Genomic DNA, 20,721 nt, shown 5'->3' with positions numbered 1-20,721 from the left:
TCGTAGTTGGCAACACGACATTAATTGACACAAATTGCGGACGTCGTGAGAAATACCGGTTGGGCGGCTGTCAGTGTTCGTCGACAGTTTCTGTATTTTTAATTGATTTGACAGTAACTCTTTCAGTGGAATTTTATAAGATATTGTGTGCATAATTTTATAATATCTTGTATAGGACTTTGACATCCTTCGTGTTCCTAGCTACGACGATATTTCGACAGTGGGACTACCTTTTTGTAAGTTTTTAGAGGTTAAATTAAATAAATTGCATTACCTTTCAGAATATTTATCAACAAAGCTATTAAGTGATTATATCGCTATTTTTTATTTAATTATGCGACTTTTTTTATTATATGACAAACGTAGTTATTAAAATATTGCTGCAGTTGAATAGTTATTTTGTAACAAATTGTTCTCTGCAAAAGAAACTCGTTATTTTCGGTAACATAAAAAAATCTAAACTTGTAAAAGTAAAGTTGTAAAATGATTACAAAGAAAATTTAAGTAAGTGGTTCAATATGTTTTTGACAGTTACAATTATTGATATTAGAAAGTATAATCTTAATAGCTTTTTAAAAGCCTGATTATTATGTGTTTCAAATAATCTCCGACTAGAAGAGTTGTGGATTTCTTTTTATAATTATTTTTGCAATTATATGTATATATTACAATATTATTTTTGCAGTATATGCTAATGAAAATAATGAGTTTCTTTTTCAGGATAGTGTTTTTATTTATTATAAAATAACAGCTACTTAGTTTCATCAATGTTTCAATGGTCATATATCAAGTTTATTTAGTGTGTTGCTTGAAAAATATATTTGAAGCGTAATGAATTTACATCAAGAATATTTATCATGGTTTATTTCAGTTTTTGCTAAGAGATAAAAGCACATACCGACACGTGACACAAGTGTCTGAACAAAATACTATGTTTGGAGAGACACATGAGTGTCAATATTATATTACAGATGTTGATATATAGATATTTTTAACGAGATGCGTACAAGAATTTTGAATAATGAAATAGTATTTGTCATGTTCAATCAAAATTTATTGTATTTATTATAAAGATATTGAATAATATAAATAACATAATGCTATTAATATAGAGGCACATTTTATGTTTATACAAATTATGTTTTTTTATAATATAATATAATAATTATAATAGAGATGACACATATGAAGTAAATAAAAGTAATTTTTCTCAACACACAAACTGAAATAACCAACACAGATTTATATGTTTACATGTCTACATATAACTCTTATATTGTAAATTATTGTCACTCTAATGACTATACTTGTAAAAGTTTAAAAAAAAACCTATTTTATTTATATTTTTTATATATTCAAGTGTTGTACTTTTTAATAACATTTTTTTCAAAATTATAAATTCCATAAAAGAGCAAGAGAATATTTTTTTAAAATTATATAAATATATATATATATATATATATAAAGAAGTAAGAATGTTATTCGGAAACAATGAGTAACGAGCGCAAAACTTTCTCCCTTTATTGGTATTAGAGATCAAGGGTTAATTTTGAGACAATCAGAGATATTCTCGGCGAGCACGTGTCCTTCGAGTTAATAGACTAAATGCTTGACAATAATACTGTACTTAATGCTTCAAATTGAGTCGCTTGTGACCATTGAAACGTTGTACGACAAACAACTGGCACACGATTTACTTGATGAAGTTTGAGTCCTCGATGCGTGAGAGGATGCGTCGCGCGTGATACTACGATTAAATTACATATGTCGTTGGAGGATGCCACTTCTTTATTATAGAAAAACGAAGGAAAACGTACTTCCATATTCTAGAAGAATATTCAAGTACACAGACGGGTCAAGGTTGCTTTCATTTTTTAATAGATTGACAGCCGTGTTTGGAGAACTTTTTCTTATTCAGACAATCCGATGAACACATAATTCCATGGATCTCATACGGACCAACGGTATTCTACGAAAAGACTGTTACAAGATGTCCACGAGATGTACACTGCCTTCGAATGCCTCATAATACTTTTCGGGCTTTAACCGGGGAATGAGACTCAATTCAGGTAAAATATTTATGGCGGTATCTATATAAAAGTGTGTGTATGTTGTGTGTGTAAAAATGCGTAAAATTTTTATGCGTATTAATTGCACAATTAATCTTTGTAGAAACGTCGAAGGCTAGCACTCATGTTCGTTAACCACGCGATCTGCATAAGTTTTTTGTTATCTGGAAAGTATTACAGGCAGGTCCTATAGTCAGTGGTTAATCCGGTCAGCCTTGAAATTTTTTAAACTCTTGTAAAATGAAAGCCACCTAGGCTACTAAAATTTATCATTTTTATGTACAACTTCTATCGGGTAGTTTATGTCGCAATCAAAATATATATGTAAATATTAAGAAAAATGGAATGAATTAAAAATTTAGGGGAAACATTCATTAAATTAATTACTAATTAAATAAGTATTGTTAGTATTAAATTTTTCTAAGAGTTTATAAAGTAAAAAAATTAAAAAATTTTATTATGAAATATTATAGCTAATTAACTTTTTAAAAATTCCAATTAGCTAAATTCTTCCCAAGAAAATTTTTAGTTAAAAAAACAGATTACAAACAGCATTTGCAATTGCAAATTTGCAATTCTTTATGTGTACCCTAATTATTTTATATACTTTTTATATGTAATTTTATTTATTTAATATGCAATTTTACATAACTAAAAGTATTGACGCTAAAATTTTTTTTATTGGATCTTACTAAGTATCGTGGTACGGATAAGGATATCGATAACGTATTTTTCAAGTTTCTCGCATAAAAAAGTGCGAAGGTTAGCAACGACTTTTCCCCATCCGATGTAAGTTCGGCTCGTTATCCAAGTATATAAGGGGCACTACAGAACACGCATACTTTCAGTCTACAGTCCGCTGGAATTTGTAAGCGCACGCGAGAGAGCTTTAAGGTGCATTCAATACAAGATAGTAAATTTAGTACATGAAGTAGCACGTGTAAATTCTATGAATTAGAGTGATTTCAGAAGAAAAAAAGGCAAATACGCGTGTTCAACGAAACTCGTTTCTCTCCCAGTGAAAGTATCTACCTTCGTACACACACACACACACACACACACACTTGCCGCTCTTCATTCTCTATTATTTATTGTTGGAATCGTGGTTCCGCATTTTTTATCTATGGTAACTTTAATAAATTAAGCTCATACGTATAATATGAGATATAAATAATCTCATGTTCGCGGGAGTGACACACACGTTTCAACAATTTATATTATCAATACTTCCGTAAATAAATACAGATAATATGTGCGTGGGCCTGATAACGTTATTAATTTGTAAGAGAAGTCAGGAGGAATTAATCACTATGTTCATATAGCATATTTTTAAGACTAAATTTTAATATTACATATTAAGAAAAAAATCGATTTTTTTCAGAGTAAATTAATTTAATAAAATATTAAACTGTTTTCTTTTCCTAAATTTTATAATTTTATGTTTCACCGGTTATCCTTTTGTATAATGCATTTTTATGTTTTTTATTTATTGAACATGAATATCTTTATATTCTATTTACAATGACAATTGTTACTATATGTATATCTATAGTATAATACAATTTATATTTTCAATAACGGAATATGGGACTGCTATTCCGTACACGGTTACCGATGTCGGTTTGATAAGTGTCGTTGCGTACGTATTTTGATATATGAAAATATATGCGCAATGGCAGTTATCGAATCGACAACTATCGGTAACTGTGTACGGAATAGTGGCCATGATAACGTATATTCTTGCGTTATGATATAATATATATCTTTAGTACATGTATATCATAAAATGTTAAAAAAATTTTTTAATGTTATTTAAAATATGTTTTAATTTAACCTTTTTAATTGATAAATATCTCTTGTCCATATATAAAGTAGATAATAATATTGTTTAATTAATATTAAAAAATGTACAATGCAGGATCTAGACACATCTTAAATACGATACTTTTGTATAATAGAAATTTATAATAGTAATAATGTCCGCTAAAATTTGTCTCGTTAAAATAGTGATTAATTATCTGGTTGCTTAGACAAATAATTTATATATGTTTTTTAAATATTTTTTAAATAGAATGTATGTATGCATATAGAAAAACTTATATGTAATTATTTGTTCCATGCTTTAACCATGAAGCTGCTTTGATCTAGGATGGCTGCTGAAACTGAACGCTGGAAGAAAAAGACCTATACCAATCGGCTATACAAATTAGCACTGAGACGCGTACCAATCCTAGGGTGGTTACCGAAATATGACTCAGAAAAATTCCTTAGCGACATCATAGCCGGTATAACAGTCGGTCTTACCGTTATGCCACAGGGACTCGCATACGCGACGTTGGCTGGTTTAGAACCCCAAGTAATAATACAATATGTTCAAATAAAATATTGATTTCTTGCTTATTAATTAAATATAAATATAAATATAAAGCAATGTTTCTCTTATGTTTTGATGCTCTTCAATCAAGATTGAGAATGCTTGATGTTTATTTCTAGTATGGTCTTTACTCGGCATTTATGGGCGCAATAGTTTATGTAATATTTGGTTCCTGTAAAGATATTACAATCGGTCCTACTGCGCTCATGGCACTAATGACTCACGACTATGTGCAAGGAAGAAATGCTGATTTCGCCATACTTCTCGCATTCTTATCCGGTTGCCTGCAATTATTAATGGCATGTTTACGTTTAGGTATGCTGTCTCAAACGAATAAGAAAATGCTTTATTTTAAATGAACATTGGGTATGCGATAGAAAAAGTAAAATTTTGAATGAAAAAAAAGTAGTTCCGTTCAAAAATGCGCAAGGTAAGACTTACGCGAAGTATGCAGGCTATGCGCAAGATTACTGGAAGTTTTTCAGTAAAGATTTCCAAGTAAATCTAATGCTATTTGGAACTAGTTTTGCACATATCCTCGTTACATTGTTCGATTAGTATCTTCTTCCTTCATTAACTTGATGGATGCTATTTATTTGCTTTGTTTAATGTAAAGAACAATTTTGTAGGTGTGCTCATAGACTTTATCTCGATACCAGTCACTGTGGGATTTACCTCGGCAACGTCCGTCATAATCGTTGCTTCGCAATTAAAAGGATTGTTAGGTTTAAAAATCTCGTCTCAAGGATTCGTGGATACCTTAATTAAAGTCTTTCAAAATATCGGCGACACAAGTCTATGGGATACTGGAATGAGTCTCTCTTGTATCACGATTCTATTGTTGTTCAGGGTAATGAATTATTAATTATTTAATATATTTATATTATATCTTATATCTGTTACAGTCTCTTGATAAGTCTCGTGTAATTCACAGAAAATGAAGGATGTTAAGTTTCATACTGTCGGCAAAAAGTCAACAAAATATCAACGTATTATCACTAAAACGATATGGCTGATCTCCACGGCGCGGAATGCCATTGTCGTTGTTATTTGCTCCGTTATCGCTTATAAATACGATTCATCAGAATCTGGATCCCCATTCATTCTAACGGGTCCAGTGAGATCTGGTCTTCCAGCATTCAGCCTGCCACCTTTTTCTACGTCAGTTAACAATCAAACTCTCACCTTCACGCAAATGTGTTCTGAATTGAGTACTTCCATAATACTAGTGCCGATAATAGCTGTACTCGGCAACGTGGCTATAGCTAAGGCCTTCATGAATGAGGGTAAAGTTGACGCTTCGCAAGAACTCCTGACACTCGGAATATGTAACGTTCTTGGCTCTTGCGCGAGGTCTATGCCGGTTACAGGCTCGTTCAGCAGATCAGCGGTAAATCATGCCAGCGGGGTAAAAACTCCAATGGGTGGATTGTACACCGGAATTCTAATTTTACTGGCCCTCAGCCTGCTCACGCCATACTTTTATTTTATTCCAAAAGGTAGGAGAGCACTTTTACCTGCATGCAACAACATGTAAAGAATGGCAAAGAATGCTAATTGTTACCCTTCTTTTTCAGCTTCATTATCGGCCGTGATTATTTGCGCGGTAATATACATGATCGAGTATGAGGTTGTGAAACTGATGTGGAAATCGAGCAAAAAGGATCTCGTGCCGATGTTTGTTACTTTTTTGTTTTGCCTCATCATTGGTGTGGAATATGGTATCTTGTCGGGAGTCGGCATAAATTTGATATTCATATTATATCCTTCCGCAAGACCTACAGTCCACGTCGACAGATACACAGTAGGTAGTAGCAAAAATAAAATTCAAACAGGAATTTTTTTCTTTATTACTTTAAATTGTTCATTATAGAATTATGCATAAAGAAGCATTAATGTTGATATGTATATTGAATCATTCTTTTCCGAAATATTATTAACGATTATTGTAACGCGTCAAAAATTGTCTTTCAATGAACCTGATTTGTTACAGACCGATCGTGGTGCAGAATACCTGCTGGTTACTCCGGGAAACAGCTTATATTTTCCAGCTGTCGATTTTATAAAGCAGTCGGTTGGTAATGCTGGAATTAAGCAAGGATCTAGTCAAGTACCAGTTGTTGTCGATTGCAGATACGTCTTAGGAGCAGACTTTACAGCTGCTAAGGTAATATATTTTTTTTAGAAAGTTAAATGTATTTAATATCCGTTATCAAATTAGATGTTTCATTACAGACTACGTTTATATCTGTCGTCTACTTCGACATAATATTGTAATATTGTAACTACTCTTATACGTAATCAAAATTTCAGAAAAGCATATACAGTCGAACCTCTCATTTAGCATAGCCACGGGATTAAATATGATAAATGGGAGATTCGTGTTAGCGCCGCCCAGGGCCGTACGTACATGTCGTGTAGAGGTTAGAATGTGGTTCTTGCATTGGCAGGTACGTGATACGTTACGTACGGACCTAATGCAGACGACTGCGCATCGTGTACGCGCAGCGACTGTGATCACGTGGTTATACTAAACGGAGGTTACGGAGGTTTTTGATATGCTAAATGGGAGGTTCGACTGTGCGTGCGTTCGGGAAGATGCTATTAGCGCTATCAGCATCAGTCTATCTTCATTACTCATTAAAAGTAGAACAATAGATAGACTGATGCTGATAGCGCTAATAGCGTCTTCCCGAACGCACCCTGTATGTTATTTATATACTATCTTTTCAATGTTATTTGATAATACCAATTTTGATACCAATAAGTTAGAATGCATTTTATGATTGTAAAATTGTTATAAACATGTGATTATAAAAATCTAGCGCAACATTAGGAGCAAATGTAGAAGCTAAACTAGGAGTTAAAATAATATAATTTAACTACAGGTTGTGTTGAATTTAAATGTTTTTTTTCCTAATCAGGGTATGAAAACATTGATTGATGAATTTAGTAGTCGGAAACAGGGACTGTATTTTTACAATCCAAGATTGGACGTGGTTACCGTTTTGAAAGGTGCCTGCGGTGATGAATTTCAGTACGTTTCAACTCAGGAAGAGCTCTCTTATCTATTATCAACAAGTCAAGGTAAATTAATTACTGTAATTTGCTGTAATAACGTTAAAATTTAAAAAGTATGTTTTACGGTCGTATATAAGAAAAATACATGCGATTATTTTATTATGCATCATCTTATTTTCAGACAAATCTTCGCAACCACTTCTTGAGCAAACACATGACAAATTACATGCATCTTTATCGCTAAGTAATTCAGAAATGTTTCATAGAAATCCACGTGGTTCCTGCCATGAACTTAGTGAAGTTTCAAGTACACTTTTACACGCAACTGTAAGTTGAAATTGAATCTCATTCAATTTTTATATTAATTAAAAAACAAGAGATTTTATTAAATAGTTAGAATGTTTACATAGTTACAATATTTATTTAAATGATATTAAGCACACAAAACAATAAATTAAAAGCGATGTAGAAATAAAGTTAAAGTTTTTTTAATACGAATTTTTTCATTCTTATTTCTTAATGCAAAAAGTTGTAATTTAGAAGCTATAAATAATCCTGCTGCTTGAGACCTATAAATATTATTTCCCTACAAAATTATTTCAATCTCATCTTCATATTTATATACACATGTAATACATAGAAATAAAAATCTATGAAGTATACAGTCTTAGTTGGCACTTGCACTACTATTGCATATATAATCGTTGTATTTAAAGAACCGTATCACACAATGTAGTGAAGGCACACAAGAGTCCATCACCAAAAGAATTATTCGTTGTTATAAAAGAACGTGTATTCGTTGTGTATATTCGATGTAAGTATAATTATTACAAGTGTAGTATCGTAATAATACTCAAAAATATTGCACTCAAAATTATTCTCGTCTAATCAATTTCTATTTAATATGAAATAACGTACTCGTGTATCGCTCTGTAAAGTGTATCGTTCATATTCCATCTCTCTTTGTGCTTTCTCATACATTATGAAAATCACAAATTATTAAACTTATGTATTTTCTTATTTTGCTATTGGGTAGCATAATAAAATTATATTTTTTTAATAGGTTTGGTACGAGATATAATTTAAAACAAGAATAAAACAATCTTTAATCGGTCTTTTTGCATCACTTTTCAATATAATGTATATAATATTCTAATCTCTGGAGCATTTTTATAAAATAATTGTAAAGGCTAGGTAGAGCTTTTTTATTGTTATTTTACTTACAAAATGTGGTATTACTTATCCTTAAATTATAAAAAAATTCTTAATTGTTTTCTATACGCACGAAAACGAAAACTATAAAATAAATCATTTCCATTGGTTTTTTAGAGCTCCAAAACTTATACTTTACCCGCATTCAGTAAAGACCGGAAACAACGTCTGTTACCTTTCCGCGTTTTCCAATCAGCGAAGATGTCGTATTTCTTCGACTAATTGGATTTTCTTTAATTTGATGATTTCCCGAGTACTTTCCCGCGTTGAAACGACTCTTTCCGAGACCAAACGTGTCATACGTTCGTCCAGCAAAAATTCCCGATTCATTCGGTCTGCCAGAAAACTTGTTATTGATTTTGTCCTGACAAAAAGAATTATGTCTCATACCATTTTTCGATAATATTACTGGCGAGTCTTCCGAGCTAGTTTCCTTGCTCCTAGCATAATTTAATTCGTTATGATAATTCCATTCGCGAGTTCTCTGTTCCTCATAAAATTCGTCGCTCTTTAACTGCTTATTGTTAACATGATACAATTCGTCGTTCTTGAGATGTCTATTTTTAGAAATGAGATTATCTCGCTTTCCCTGTTGATCAAACTCTGTAGAATTACCACAGAAATCTTCGGGCCTGACTGCTCTCGATCTCGTCAGTTGTTTCTCGTCACGGGACTTAATCGCTTTCGACTGACGTTTATCTCTGTTCCATTGATTTTGCTCTTGCGTAATAACAATATCTACCATCGAATCTAGACCCTCATCAATCCTATCCAGGGATTTCGTTATCAGACTGGGTGATTTTGGCGCATCGATTGATCGCGGTCGTCTCGTGACAACGGGCTTCAGATTAAAATCCGTAATGTAGAAAAGACCGCTGTCGCTTTCCCCCTTCGATGAACACTGATCCCTTTTCGATGTGTGATGGGAGATGTGATGGAAGGATTCCGACCTACGCATTTTAAATCTGGAGGAATCGATCAGGAGCGACGCCTGCTCCTGCCTAAGATTTTCCGAATCGTTTGATCTGTCATAGTTCTGCAGGCTACGGTGTTCGTCGAAGGAATTTAAACTTTCGAATTTTCTGATGCGACATTCCACTCTGCTCCCCGACCGTCTCGACTGCGGGCTGGACACGTTTGACTCGAGATAATCGTGACTAGCCGAGCGACGCAGGTATTTCCTCTTTTCTATCTCGCTCCTATATTTGGAGCTATGTCGATGAATCGTTCGCTGATCGGCCGATCGTCCAGAGGACGTCTCAAATCCCTTGGGAACGGGATCGAATTGTCTGTAAACGTCAATCTGTCTGTCAATCGGTCTGACGTCCATAATCTTTGACTTGGAAATCTCGTAACTTCTTAACGTCTTTTTGTCCTTCATATCATTCGTATTCCCGAAGTGACGCAGATCGTCGAGGCTCTTTCTAAGTTTAACGTCGATGTGATTCGACCCTATCAGTATAGTGTCGCTCTTGGTTGGTTTCTGCAAGTGATGTTCCTCGTTAATGTTCCCCATATGTCCGTCGTAGATCTGATGTTTGTTGTTGTATTTGAGTTTGGAAGCGCTCAGCAAGGAATCGCTGCCATCACCCAGGGTTTCCTCCTCGATCTCCTCGTCGTGAGAATTGTACATCTCTGCGTGGTCGGCGAAGTCGCAATGCCTGGCGGCCATGATAACCGATAAGCACGGCGGTGCTCTTCGTGGCGGTTGCGGATGTAGAATAGCCGGTACTATCGCCTCTTCCACGTCAGGCCCCTTCACAACGATCTTAACGCTGCCTTCCATCGACGACTTTGATGTTTTGCGCGGCCCAGCGATATTCGGTCTCTTCGCGCCGTCTGAGTCTGTACTGTAATCTTGATCGTTGCCGAAATACGTCACCTGTTCACCTTTCATCGGATTGTGAAACACGTTGGAACCCGCGACTTTTGACTTTAGCTTTAAATCCGGATATTGATCCCTCTTGGGTATTTTTTCGTACATATAGCTCTCAGAGTTGTTCAATGAGATTTTGGAATTCGATCGATATAATTTGCTTTTATCTGAGTCCTGTTCATTATGAATGGTTTCCTGATTTATATTACCATGGTGATTCAATTCCTGAGTTTTATCGCTGAATTCTTCTTCGGCATCCTTCACTATAATCCTCAGTTCCTCGATCACATCGTCTATCGTCGTTTCCTGATCGTTGCTTTGCGTGGGTGAGTCTTTCTGCCGATTGGTTCTCGCTTGATGCTTCGTATCTTCGGGGCTGCTGGATCTCTCCGAGGAGCTGATACCCTCGTCCTCCGCGTTCGAGGACACTTTCGGGCTTTTAGCGGCAATAAGGATCATCGGCGCGGATTTATCTCGTTCGTCTTCCAAATTGCAGTCATTTCGTTTTTCGAGTTGCATCTGCAGAAGCGACACCTTTTTGCTAAGTATCCTGCAGGTTTCTTCCGCGCGCGTTACCCTGCGCTGCAGAGCGTCTACATCGACGCAGTTGTGCGCCCATTTCTGAACTTCCTTGTGCAGTAAATCAGTTAAAGCGTCCTCCTCACGTCCGTCGAATTCCCTCAGCCATTCCTGAAGTACCTGCGGCTCTAAGCCAGCTTCGCAGGCCTCAGCCTAAAAGAAAGCGATGTATTTGCGTGCAGTGAACAAGATGCTTTCTAATTTTCATGAAATTGTTAATTGCGGGATTTTCGTAATCGCAAAATGCTATAAATAAATCGATATATCTATGATAAAATCAATACGATAAATGCAAGAAAAACAAAATCTCTTGTAACGAAAAATTTTCAGAGTCACAAAAAATATAAAGATTTAATTTATAAAATAAAATAAGGAAATTAACGAAAAATATGTTGATAAAAACTGCATAGACTCAAAGTTAACAATTCATTACAAAATGGTATTGAATTTTCCGATTATTATTCTAAATAGATTAGTATTTTACTGGAAAGGGTTGAACAAAATGAATTGTCGAGTGGCGGATTATTTTTTTTATCGTGTCTTTTACCTGAATATACAACTTGGTTTGCGTGCGGGGTGCAGATTTCAGGAAAGCGTTCAAAAATGAGACTCCCGCGACCCTCAGCGCGATGGCTGCCCTTGGAGCTAAAAGAGCGCCCGCCAAAAATCGAAATCTTCCACCTTCTCCGTACTTGAGTCTCAGAGTTGATACGGCTTCCGAAACGGCCGCGTGTCCACCTGGTGCCTGGCACACTTTCGTCAAAAGCTGCGAATAAGCAATTTAACAATCTATGTGTATTCCGCTTCGCCAAATAAAATGCAATGCAGTAAGATTTGCGACACGCTGAAGAAAAGACGAATCAAAAATTTGTCGAAGAATTCGTCGCGTATTTGGAATCCGTCTATTTCTCTTTTCGTCGCTGTAAACGAACGATTCTTATTATTATACAACGTTGGCGGTTTTACCGAGCTCACGTGCTGTGGAAACAATCGTTTGCCTCGGCTAGACAATCGCTGATCATATCGCACGATCTCGAGAGCCGGAAGATAAAAAAAAAGGTCCCGTCTACGTCATCCGCGTAACATGCGCGTATAAGTTTATAAACGAAGCCGACGGCTCCCGATCCTGAATAGCATTCGGCGGATAAAAAAAAGCGATAAAAACTGGTTTCGTCGGGCACCGCGAGCACCTTCGAAATAACGGCGTCGACGCCTGTCGAGCGTATCGTTCCCGCACGAAACACGCGTTTACGACCCCGTCCTGATGACTCGAGGGAAGAAAAAAAAGGAACAACCGAACGACCAAGAGCATTAACTTATTGCACAAGATGAGATGACCCACTGCCACTTCAATCCGCGATAACTGTAGCTTGTTTATTTCCTCGACGTGTAACGTAATGTGCGAAGGTTTCACCACTTTCGTGTAAGTATATCGAGTTACTGTTATCATGGATATATTTGGCCGCAATTTGCATGGAAATGTAAAACACACCAAGACATTTAAAGATGACATAGTGAATAATCTAGTAGATGAAAATAAAAGTGAAAAAATATTAAATAATGTAATTGTTTTAAATAATATGTACAATGAAATTTTTTCATTTAATCTGAAGAGGTAAACTGACCAACTCAGGAATTGATTTACGACGTAAGGGAAAGGGAAGAAGAGTCTCTTTCTCGTCTTATTTCGTGACAACGACACGCATTGCCACCGTAAATCGATTCTTTTTATCTAACGGTATCGCGACGCTTCGCGAGCGGAAGTGGCGATTGTTACCTGAAGAGCCAGAACCCGGGACCGGTTCAGACTACTGGTCAGACAGACCGCGAGAGCCAGGAGGCCGGGCTGCGCCTGCACCAACAGCCGTGGCGCATCGGCGCATCGCTCGCCGCACGCGGCCAAGCACTCCACGCACCCCAATTCGTCCAGGGCGGCTCGTCTGGTGCCCACCCTTGACAGTCCAGTCTGCCCCGAACTCGGCGGTGAACTTTGGGCCAGTTGAACGCCGCGCAAGGTTTCCAGCAGCAAGGTGATCCCGTCCGCGGGCGGGGAGGCAAACTCCTGCACGAAGCTGAAGAGGAAAATCGTGGACATGTTAGAAAGATCTCCGACACTTCATGTAATTGTAATGATAAATGAAAATCAGTGTTTCTAACATCCTTACTTTTATTAGTATCTGTGTTAAAATTAAACAAATTTCGCTTTGCCATTGTGTATTCAAAGATTCGTTCTCCGCGGTATAATTTTTTGTTCTCTCTTTCTCTCCGATATTCAATACGCATTATTTAATTTCCAAAGCAGAAAATATACGTATAATAAAGTGCAGATTTAGGATGACATATGATTCATATCGGCGAAGCGAGACTTTCTAAATCGTAGAAAACCTGTTCGATATTAGAAAATGTATACAAACGGAATATAAGCGATTTGACCGTTCTGCAAATTTAAATCGTAATTCCATCACTGAATGCACGTCACAGATCTAAGATGTTTACGACTAAGAGAAAGATTTCTCATCTAAACTTAAACGTGCCGGTAGTTACGCCAATGAATACTGGTTGTAATAATATTCTTAGCACCTGAATAAAAATCGTCGCGTAAGCGTCGAAGATATTAAAATATAAAGAAAAAAGATAGTAATTACATAATTACGGAGCTTCTCGCTCGACAAGAAAACTGATCCGGTTTATGCGCGTGCAGCTCAGCGAGTTTTTTCTGAGATTGTCACCACAAGAGAGAGAGAGAGAGAGAGAGAGAGAGAGAGAGAGAAAGGAGGGAGACGACTTCATGATTGGACGAAGGAATCGATCATCATCGATCCTGAATATATTAACAAAGACATTACAAGAGAGACCTGTCCGAGAGCTGCCGCGGGATGGCCGTCTTATCACGCATGACTCGATGAGAATCAAAGTTTATTCAAAAACGCTGTAATTCATGTTTACATCGGACGAATAAGGCTTCGTCTACATATCTCTTTATATAAGATTACAAAAAACTTATCTCGATTGTTTCAATTAAATGAAACATATTTCATTACTGAAACAACGTTTCAAGTCATCAAAAAGGTGGGGTGAAAAGAATGACTTTTATCCGTGAGCCTTCATTGATATTCAATGTGTTTTCAAATGTACGTTATAATCGTGAGCTTTAGTGTTTCTCCGATCGATCCGAGTGTCCTTTTACAAAGTCTCCTGCGATGCCTTCAGCAGAAGCAAACGTGAGATGGTTTCCCTTTGCACGACTATCCGCAACGCCTTAAGGTAAACAGGTGTGAGGACGGGAAAGTACACGTTATACCTGTCATGCGGTGACAAGTCCATACTCGCGCCGAGTACTCGCTATTTCTCTTTTTTCTCTGATTTTGTGGAAACGATGCGCATCGAATCTATCGTAATTGCTAAGGTTACTTTTTTCGAACTTCCTCCGATCGGTTTAATTTTCTTAATCGCGTTGCCCGTGGAAGACACGCGATGGCATACGGGAAGAGGCCTTTCGTCGTCCTTATTGCGTTCCGCAGGAATTTGTGTACGCGTGAACTGTGCGTATCGAAGTTCGGCATCGTAGAAATAATGAAAAAATCTCTATTGTTAAACTCGAGAGAGCGCGGATTGTTTTTCTTTTTTTAGAAGAATAAAATGCATTTAGTCTTTACGATTTCCAGTTATCTTCTCACAAAAGCTTTAGGAAGAAATTCTACACTATCTGAGTCGCGAGTATTTTTCAAGATGCATTCATGGAGAATTAAAAAAAATTCGATCGCAAAGCACTTTACGCGTTCTACCAAATTTAGCATGAGCCGTCCCGTTGCATTGTCAAGCGTCGCGTTCAGGACCAAAGAAGGACCATTCTGCCTCACGTGCCATTTATAGCGTCGGAAACGTTGCGCAACATTCCGTTATTCGCCAACACGTCACGGCGAAACGTGAGAGAGAAAGAAAATGGTAAACCGTAAATTAAGAGCCGCTGTGTGAATGGTCGATCGAAGTGTTTTTTTTTCTCTTTTTTTCTAAAGAAGCCGCGAGATTCGTCGCAGTGATTGTGCACTGCAAATGAACGGGATAGAAATTGGCATTGAATCTTCGGAGGCAAAAGGAGAATAATATACATACAATACGCTATAAAGGAATAAAATATAAAAAAATATAAAAGAACTTATACAGGATGTCCCAATTTAATCAACGCGCTTAAATATCTCGAAAATTAAGTGAGATATCGAACTCGGATGTCAACGTGAAATAAAAATCAATTTTTATTTTTTTACTAGAATCCTAAATTTGTATGTAATGTAACAAACAATATGTATCGATGGCGAAACGTCGTAATGGATACACGGAAAGAAAGATTTTGCTGAAATACATAAAAATTAGACCAGATCTGAAAATAATTATGTGGAATACTCAAGTATACTTCAAGAAAACTATATTGTTTCGAATAACATTCTTTATTGAGAAAAATACAATATGTTACAGTAACAGGGTAGAGATGCTAATGAGAAAATAAGATGATATACCTCTTCAATTATCATCCTGGCACATTTTCGCGCGGGAAAAACAATTCTGGGAAGAATCGCGTTACCTGGGGATCTTGGTTACCTCATCTTATGAAACAATTCCTAGCTGATTGAACGAGAGTACAGTCGCCGTGTACTATTACGATACCACAACGAAGAGCCACCGGGGTTTGCGAAGAATCGGCCATTAAGCGCCGTCGAAAGAAATAGTCTTCGAGTGAGTCGAGTGCCACATAATGTTTCAGGACGTTCAAGACGTTGGCGTTACGATCCGAAGTAAACCGCCCGGAAAAAAAATTGTTAACACGAAATGGGCTTTGTCTAGACGAAAATTGCTATAAACAGCGCGCGCGTATACGCGCGTGAGTGACATTCACGCGCGTTGAATCGGAATACACGAGGACATGCAAATGAGTATTAAATGCCTCCTGTACCGCTGCTGCGGTCGACGTCTCTCGCCGTCGTTTAACGACAAAGGGAGACGAGAGGGAAGCGGAGGAGAAGAGGTAAGACGCCGGAGTTCTTTCCTCTTAACAATGGATGCATTATGTTACCGGGCGTATTATGCATAATGCGCGAGGTATCGTGATACGTACCGCCGCGCAGAGTACGTGCACGAAATACAGGGGATCCGCCTTTGTTGGCCGCGCCGTAAAAATGCCCGCGACGACGACTGCGTTCGGAGATGGCGGAGAAAACGAAAGCCACGAGAAGAGACGACGAGAGTGACAGTAAGAGAGAAAAACGAAGTCGAGCGGCACGAAGTCTCGACGCAACCGCATCGCACTGCACACCGAAACGCACAAGTCTCTCTCGATATTTTTTAAGAACGTTGTTACGTCAATATAATTCAATCCTTTCTTCTAAATTATCTTCATCTTTTCGTTTCTTTTTTTTCGTTATATTGAAGAAAACTGTACGATTTCTTGACAATCAGTGAATTGACGGTTTCTCGACAAAAAAATAGATTGATGTCGTCGATAAAAAGTACGATGAAACCGGACAACTATATTCCAAAAGAATAACTGTCGGGTTACCAGCGGCAAGAAGCAGATACCTCGATACCTACGGATCACTGGGCACCGCACGGCGCATGAATATTGATAAAGCATAAAACATCCACGATAACGGCAACGTGTTTCGATCGCGATGGATAAACTCAATATTACATGTACAAATGTATGATAATGTATGCATATAATTCAGGGAAGTCACATCTATGGGACGTTCGTGTACGTGATAGTCCCTTTTCTAATGTTACCCCTTATCGCAAAATCGGAACGTTTTCGTGTCGTCTCGCATTATTATAATTCCTTCATTAAGGAATCTTTCCTTTTTTTTTTCGACAATCTTGCGTAATCTTTTCGATCCGAAGTATCGATCTTACGGACGCAGAGGTTTGGTGTCAAATTGTATCCGCGGTTTCCATCAATGGCTTAAATTTTTAATAACGCTTGTATAAAATTGGGAAATGGTTCTAATATTTAATTCGTGAGAATAAATATGTTAGAATAACATATGCGCAAGATTGTAGAATATCATTAAAATTCACAAACGATGCGCGAGTAAAGATAACCGAGTCATAATTGCAGTGGCGGACAAGACACAAATACATTCGACAGCGATCACTTTCAAGCACAATGAAGAAACCGTAGATACAAGAGTACATAGTTAGAAATCCACTCAAGTACAGGCGGCAAGAAAGAAGATGCTTTAAGATGGCAAACGACAGACGTACATATCGACGTGACCGCGCAAAAGACACGCCATGGCAGCGCGGCGCGGCGGTGTCTGATATCGTGCGAGAGGGAAAAAGCTTCCTCGTTTTTCATCACGCGTGTAGTAGGAAGCGGTTATGCATTCGTTATTACGCCAAGCGGAAGCACCTGTGTGGACTATGAGTGTACGGCGGGTTCGGTGCCCGGTCGAGGCTTCGTCTTCGAGGCGACTGATGCTCGTGTGCGAAGGGGAGGGAAAGAAGAAAAAAAGAAGGGAAACGAGAAAAAAATCGGTCGAAAAATTTTCCCTTCTTTGTTAACTTCGTGGAATATTTTTGTCTCCTTTTATTATCAATTAATCAGAGTTGATTCGCTCTGTATGTTATAATTTCTTTCGTTAGGATTTTCGTGTATCGCCACCTTCCTTATATTTGTGTTTTCTTCCTGTGCTCACTACTGCGTAAAAAATACACATAAATACGCATGACGCGTAACGTAATTATGCGGATTTTATCGCTTTAACCACATTTAATTAAGAAAGGAATATGTAGGTTTCCTAATAAAGAAGACTCGAAAGAATCGAAAAAATAACTTTGTTTTTTTACAGTTTTGCTTTATACGGTATTCTATCATACGTCTCCGAATAAAGCAAATCTATAATTGTAATATTTATACACTGAGAAAAAAATATTATTGATTTGACAAAATTTTCCAACTAAATTAAAATTTTGTCAGTTCAAGAATTTATGCATTTAACTTATATGCACAAATTTCAATTTAAATATTTTTAATTGAAATATATAAATACTTGAATAGACAAAATTTAATTTAGTTGGAAAATTTAGTCAAAAAATTAACAACATTTGTTTTCTCAATGTATGTTTATATGTATATGTTTTATTAATTAAATAAATTTCATATAATATATATTTGTACGACTGTATGTATTCTTGTTCACGAATTTGAAACAGGGAGGAGTAGAGATATAAAAAATGAATTATAAATAGTAAAAATTAAGTGGTATTTGTTATGGCAAACTAGATTCTATTAGAGGAAAGTGGAATGATTTAATTTTACGGTATAGTCTTCATCTGATACCAAGCAACTTCCGTCAAATCATAGAGTTTTCTTCGAGTTTCCTTCAAAAGAGGATACATTCGTCTGTCGTAAACTACTAGAAAGTTGCATGATGTGTCTTCACTTTAGGCGACTGATATGATTGATGAAAGTAGGTAATACAAAGAAATAAAGTGAAGTAGTAGGTAGACTAGATTCGCCAGATTTAATTAATTTGCTTTGCACGCTATATATTTTATTCATTTATCATTATCATATACAATTAATTATACATATATTTGACTTATTGGAAAAGTTGACGGCTTGTAACTATTACCAATACTCTCATTTAAAGAGCATTCTACAGTGAGTCATATAGCGAATCCATGAAAATACAATTAACAAGGAGTTCTAATCGGGCTTCGTCGTAAACGATACACCTGTCGCTTCAGCTGTTTCGCCAGCAAAACGAAGACGGAAAGTGCGCGCGGTACGGCCAGATCGATTTGCAGCGGTGCGCCACTATACAGTTAGTCGTAATATCGGCATTCGGTTATCCGAAGCCGCTACTTACGGGTTATCCTCGAGACATCGAGAAGCGCAGCTCGTATTATAACTCATTTATCTGGGACACTTGCGCGTTCGCCATATGACGCGCGAGTGCAAACGTTGGATAGAGCCATCAACGACGTTTCGTTTCCTTTAAAACACGCGTCCGCGCCAGCGACAGACTGTGGAGGAATTTAACGTTGAGCATCGGGTCTTTAATCATCTGCCAAGTTAACGGATTCTCTCCTCTTTCTCTCGAGCGGAGATCGGTGTACGGTCGATCATTCGCGCCATGCAAAGCGTGTTTCATATAGTCGAGAGGGGAAGCAGCGATACACGGGATACATCGTAGCTTTAATTATTATTAATTTCAGACAAGCCGCGAATTGGTCGCGTGGTTGGATCTAATATCCAACGTGCCGAGATATAATGTACGGCTTGCAATGTACGATTTATGATTGAAAGACGATTTGAAGCTCGATCCTGCACTGAGAAAAAAATGTTAATTTGACTAAATGTTTCAACTCGATTAAATTTCTTTAGTTCAAGTATTTGTTCATTTAACTTAAATACATAAAATACTTGAATTTTAAATCATCAAATGTTTATATATTTGACTGAAGTACAAGCATATTTGAATTAAACAAATTTAATTAAGTTGACAAATTTAGTTCACGTTAATAACTTTTTTTTCTCAGTGTGTGCAACAGTCGATAGAAAAAGTGTCGTGACTTTTAAATCGTAGTTAAGAAAGAAGGTGCACTTACAAAATCGCAGAACAGAACTACATGTAAATTTTTTTATTACTTGGTCAGGACATATATTAGAATGATTCTTTTTTAATTTTTTTTTTCTTTTTCACGAAATCGATCGCACCTTGATTGATGCCTTCTTCTAAACAAGCTGAATTATTACGACCAATTAGTTAACTATCTTATTACTGCGGTTATAGGCGCTACGAATCAATATGAATAAACGTGCCTCGAGCCTCCTGGCGCGAGACAAACATCATCGATCTTCCGACCAGCGGTGTGAAGCATTGACAGGGCGGGAAGAAAAATTCTAACGATAACGCGCGATTCTTAATCATCTTCGGACTTCTAGCAGACGTGAATGTTGCGCGCGGTTGCGCATTGCTTGCCTTCGGCGCTGCCTTTGTAGTCGTGTAAATGATTTTTATAGCAGATACTTTAGAAATGTGCTTAGAATCGCGGCTAATTCTCGAGACGTCTCGCTCATCGCGTCGAGCTGTACGACACAAGAGATATTTTTTATTTGTTTAATTAGCGTGTTTTATGTTAAACAGACATCAATCATCATTTTCCTTCGAGCGCTCGCTGTGGATCAAGTCCCGTTTAGTGTCGCGATTAAGAGGAAGGAATTTTGATGAGCTAGATTTCGACGATTTGCGGCATTGGCCCACCTTCTCTGTGAAAGGACGTAAAAGGTAACTGTACTTTTTTCTGTATTTTTTTATCGTCCAATAAATATTCGGATAAACTCTCTTGTACGTCGTATAACATCTCCCCGAAACATAACTCGAAGGATTTTTTATATGGAGGTACAAACGTGGGAATTTGATTTTCCGTGAGCTGAGTTTTTTTTTAATGCTTGGTTCACTTCGATTTATACTTCACGTCTCTTGCGATTAATATCTTACATCTTTCTCTCTCTGTCGTCATTAGTTCCACTCGGGGAGCACGAACAGTGAGTGTTATTTTAATCGTTCGCAAATAATTCATACTTTATACTT

General features: G+C 36.9%; 2 protein-coding genes across 10 annotated transcripts in view; one reads left to right on the top strand and one right to left on the bottom strand.

Moving 5' to 3' along the window:
• The first annotated feature begins 20 nt into the window (after positions 1-20).
• LOC105831412 (sodium-independent sulfate anion transporter) overlaps positions 21-20,721 on the top strand; it is a 54,377-nt gene continuing 33,676 nt past the window's right edge. The window contains exons 1-11 of one of the 7 annotated variants that reach the window (XM_028193487.2): positions 22-236; positions 1,882-2,069; positions 4,204-4,425; positions 4,563-4,758; positions 5,073-5,293; positions 5,378-5,942; positions 6,021-6,247; positions 6,437-6,610; positions 7,368-7,530; positions 7,646-7,791; positions 20,275-20,503. In XM_028193487.2, coding sequence (XP_028049288.1) covers positions 4,219-4,425; positions 4,563-4,758; positions 5,073-5,293; positions 5,378-5,942; positions 6,021-6,247; positions 6,437-6,610; positions 7,368-7,530; positions 7,646-7,791; positions 20,275-20,355 — 1,980 coding nt within the window. In that variant the 5' untranslated portion in view covers positions 22-236; positions 1,882-2,069; positions 4,204-4,218 and the 3' untranslated portion in view covers positions 20,356-20,503. Of the gene's footprint in view, positions 237-1,881; positions 2,070-4,203; positions 4,426-4,562; positions 4,874-5,072; positions 5,294-5,377; positions 5,943-6,020; positions 6,248-6,436; positions 6,611-7,367; positions 7,531-7,645; positions 8,127-8,527; positions 8,645-20,274; positions 20,504-20,721 lie in introns of those variants that run through there. The other 6 variants (XM_012671521.3, XM_036291706.1, XM_036291708.1 and 3 more) reach the window with 6 other exon arrangements.
• LOC105831411 overlaps positions 8,529-20,721 on the bottom strand; it is a 45,604-nt gene continuing 33,411 nt past the window's right edge. For all 3 annotated transcript variants that reach the window (XM_028193478.2, XM_012671513.3, XM_012671514.3), the window contains 3 exons: positions 12,909-13,203; positions 11,679-11,897; positions 8,529-11,284 (listed from right to left, as the gene is read on the bottom strand). In XM_028193478.2, the coding sequence (XP_028049279.1) occupies positions 8,822-11,284; positions 11,679-11,897; positions 12,909-13,203 (2,977 nt within the window). In that variant the 3' untranslated portion in view covers positions 8,529-8,821. The remainder of the gene's footprint in view (positions 11,285-11,678; positions 11,898-12,908; positions 13,204-20,721) is intronic.

The sequence above is a fragment of the Monomorium pharaonis genome, chromosome 9 (assembly GCF_013373865.1).
Source record: "Monomorium pharaonis isolate MP-MQ-018 chromosome 9, ASM1337386v2, whole genome shotgun sequence".
In the NCBI taxonomy this organism is placed as follows: Eukaryota; Metazoa; Arthropoda; class Insecta; order Hymenoptera; family Formicidae; genus Monomorium; species Monomorium pharaonis.
Note: the sequence above shows the minus strand (reverse complement) of the source record. Positions and strands in the feature narration are given on the sequence as shown.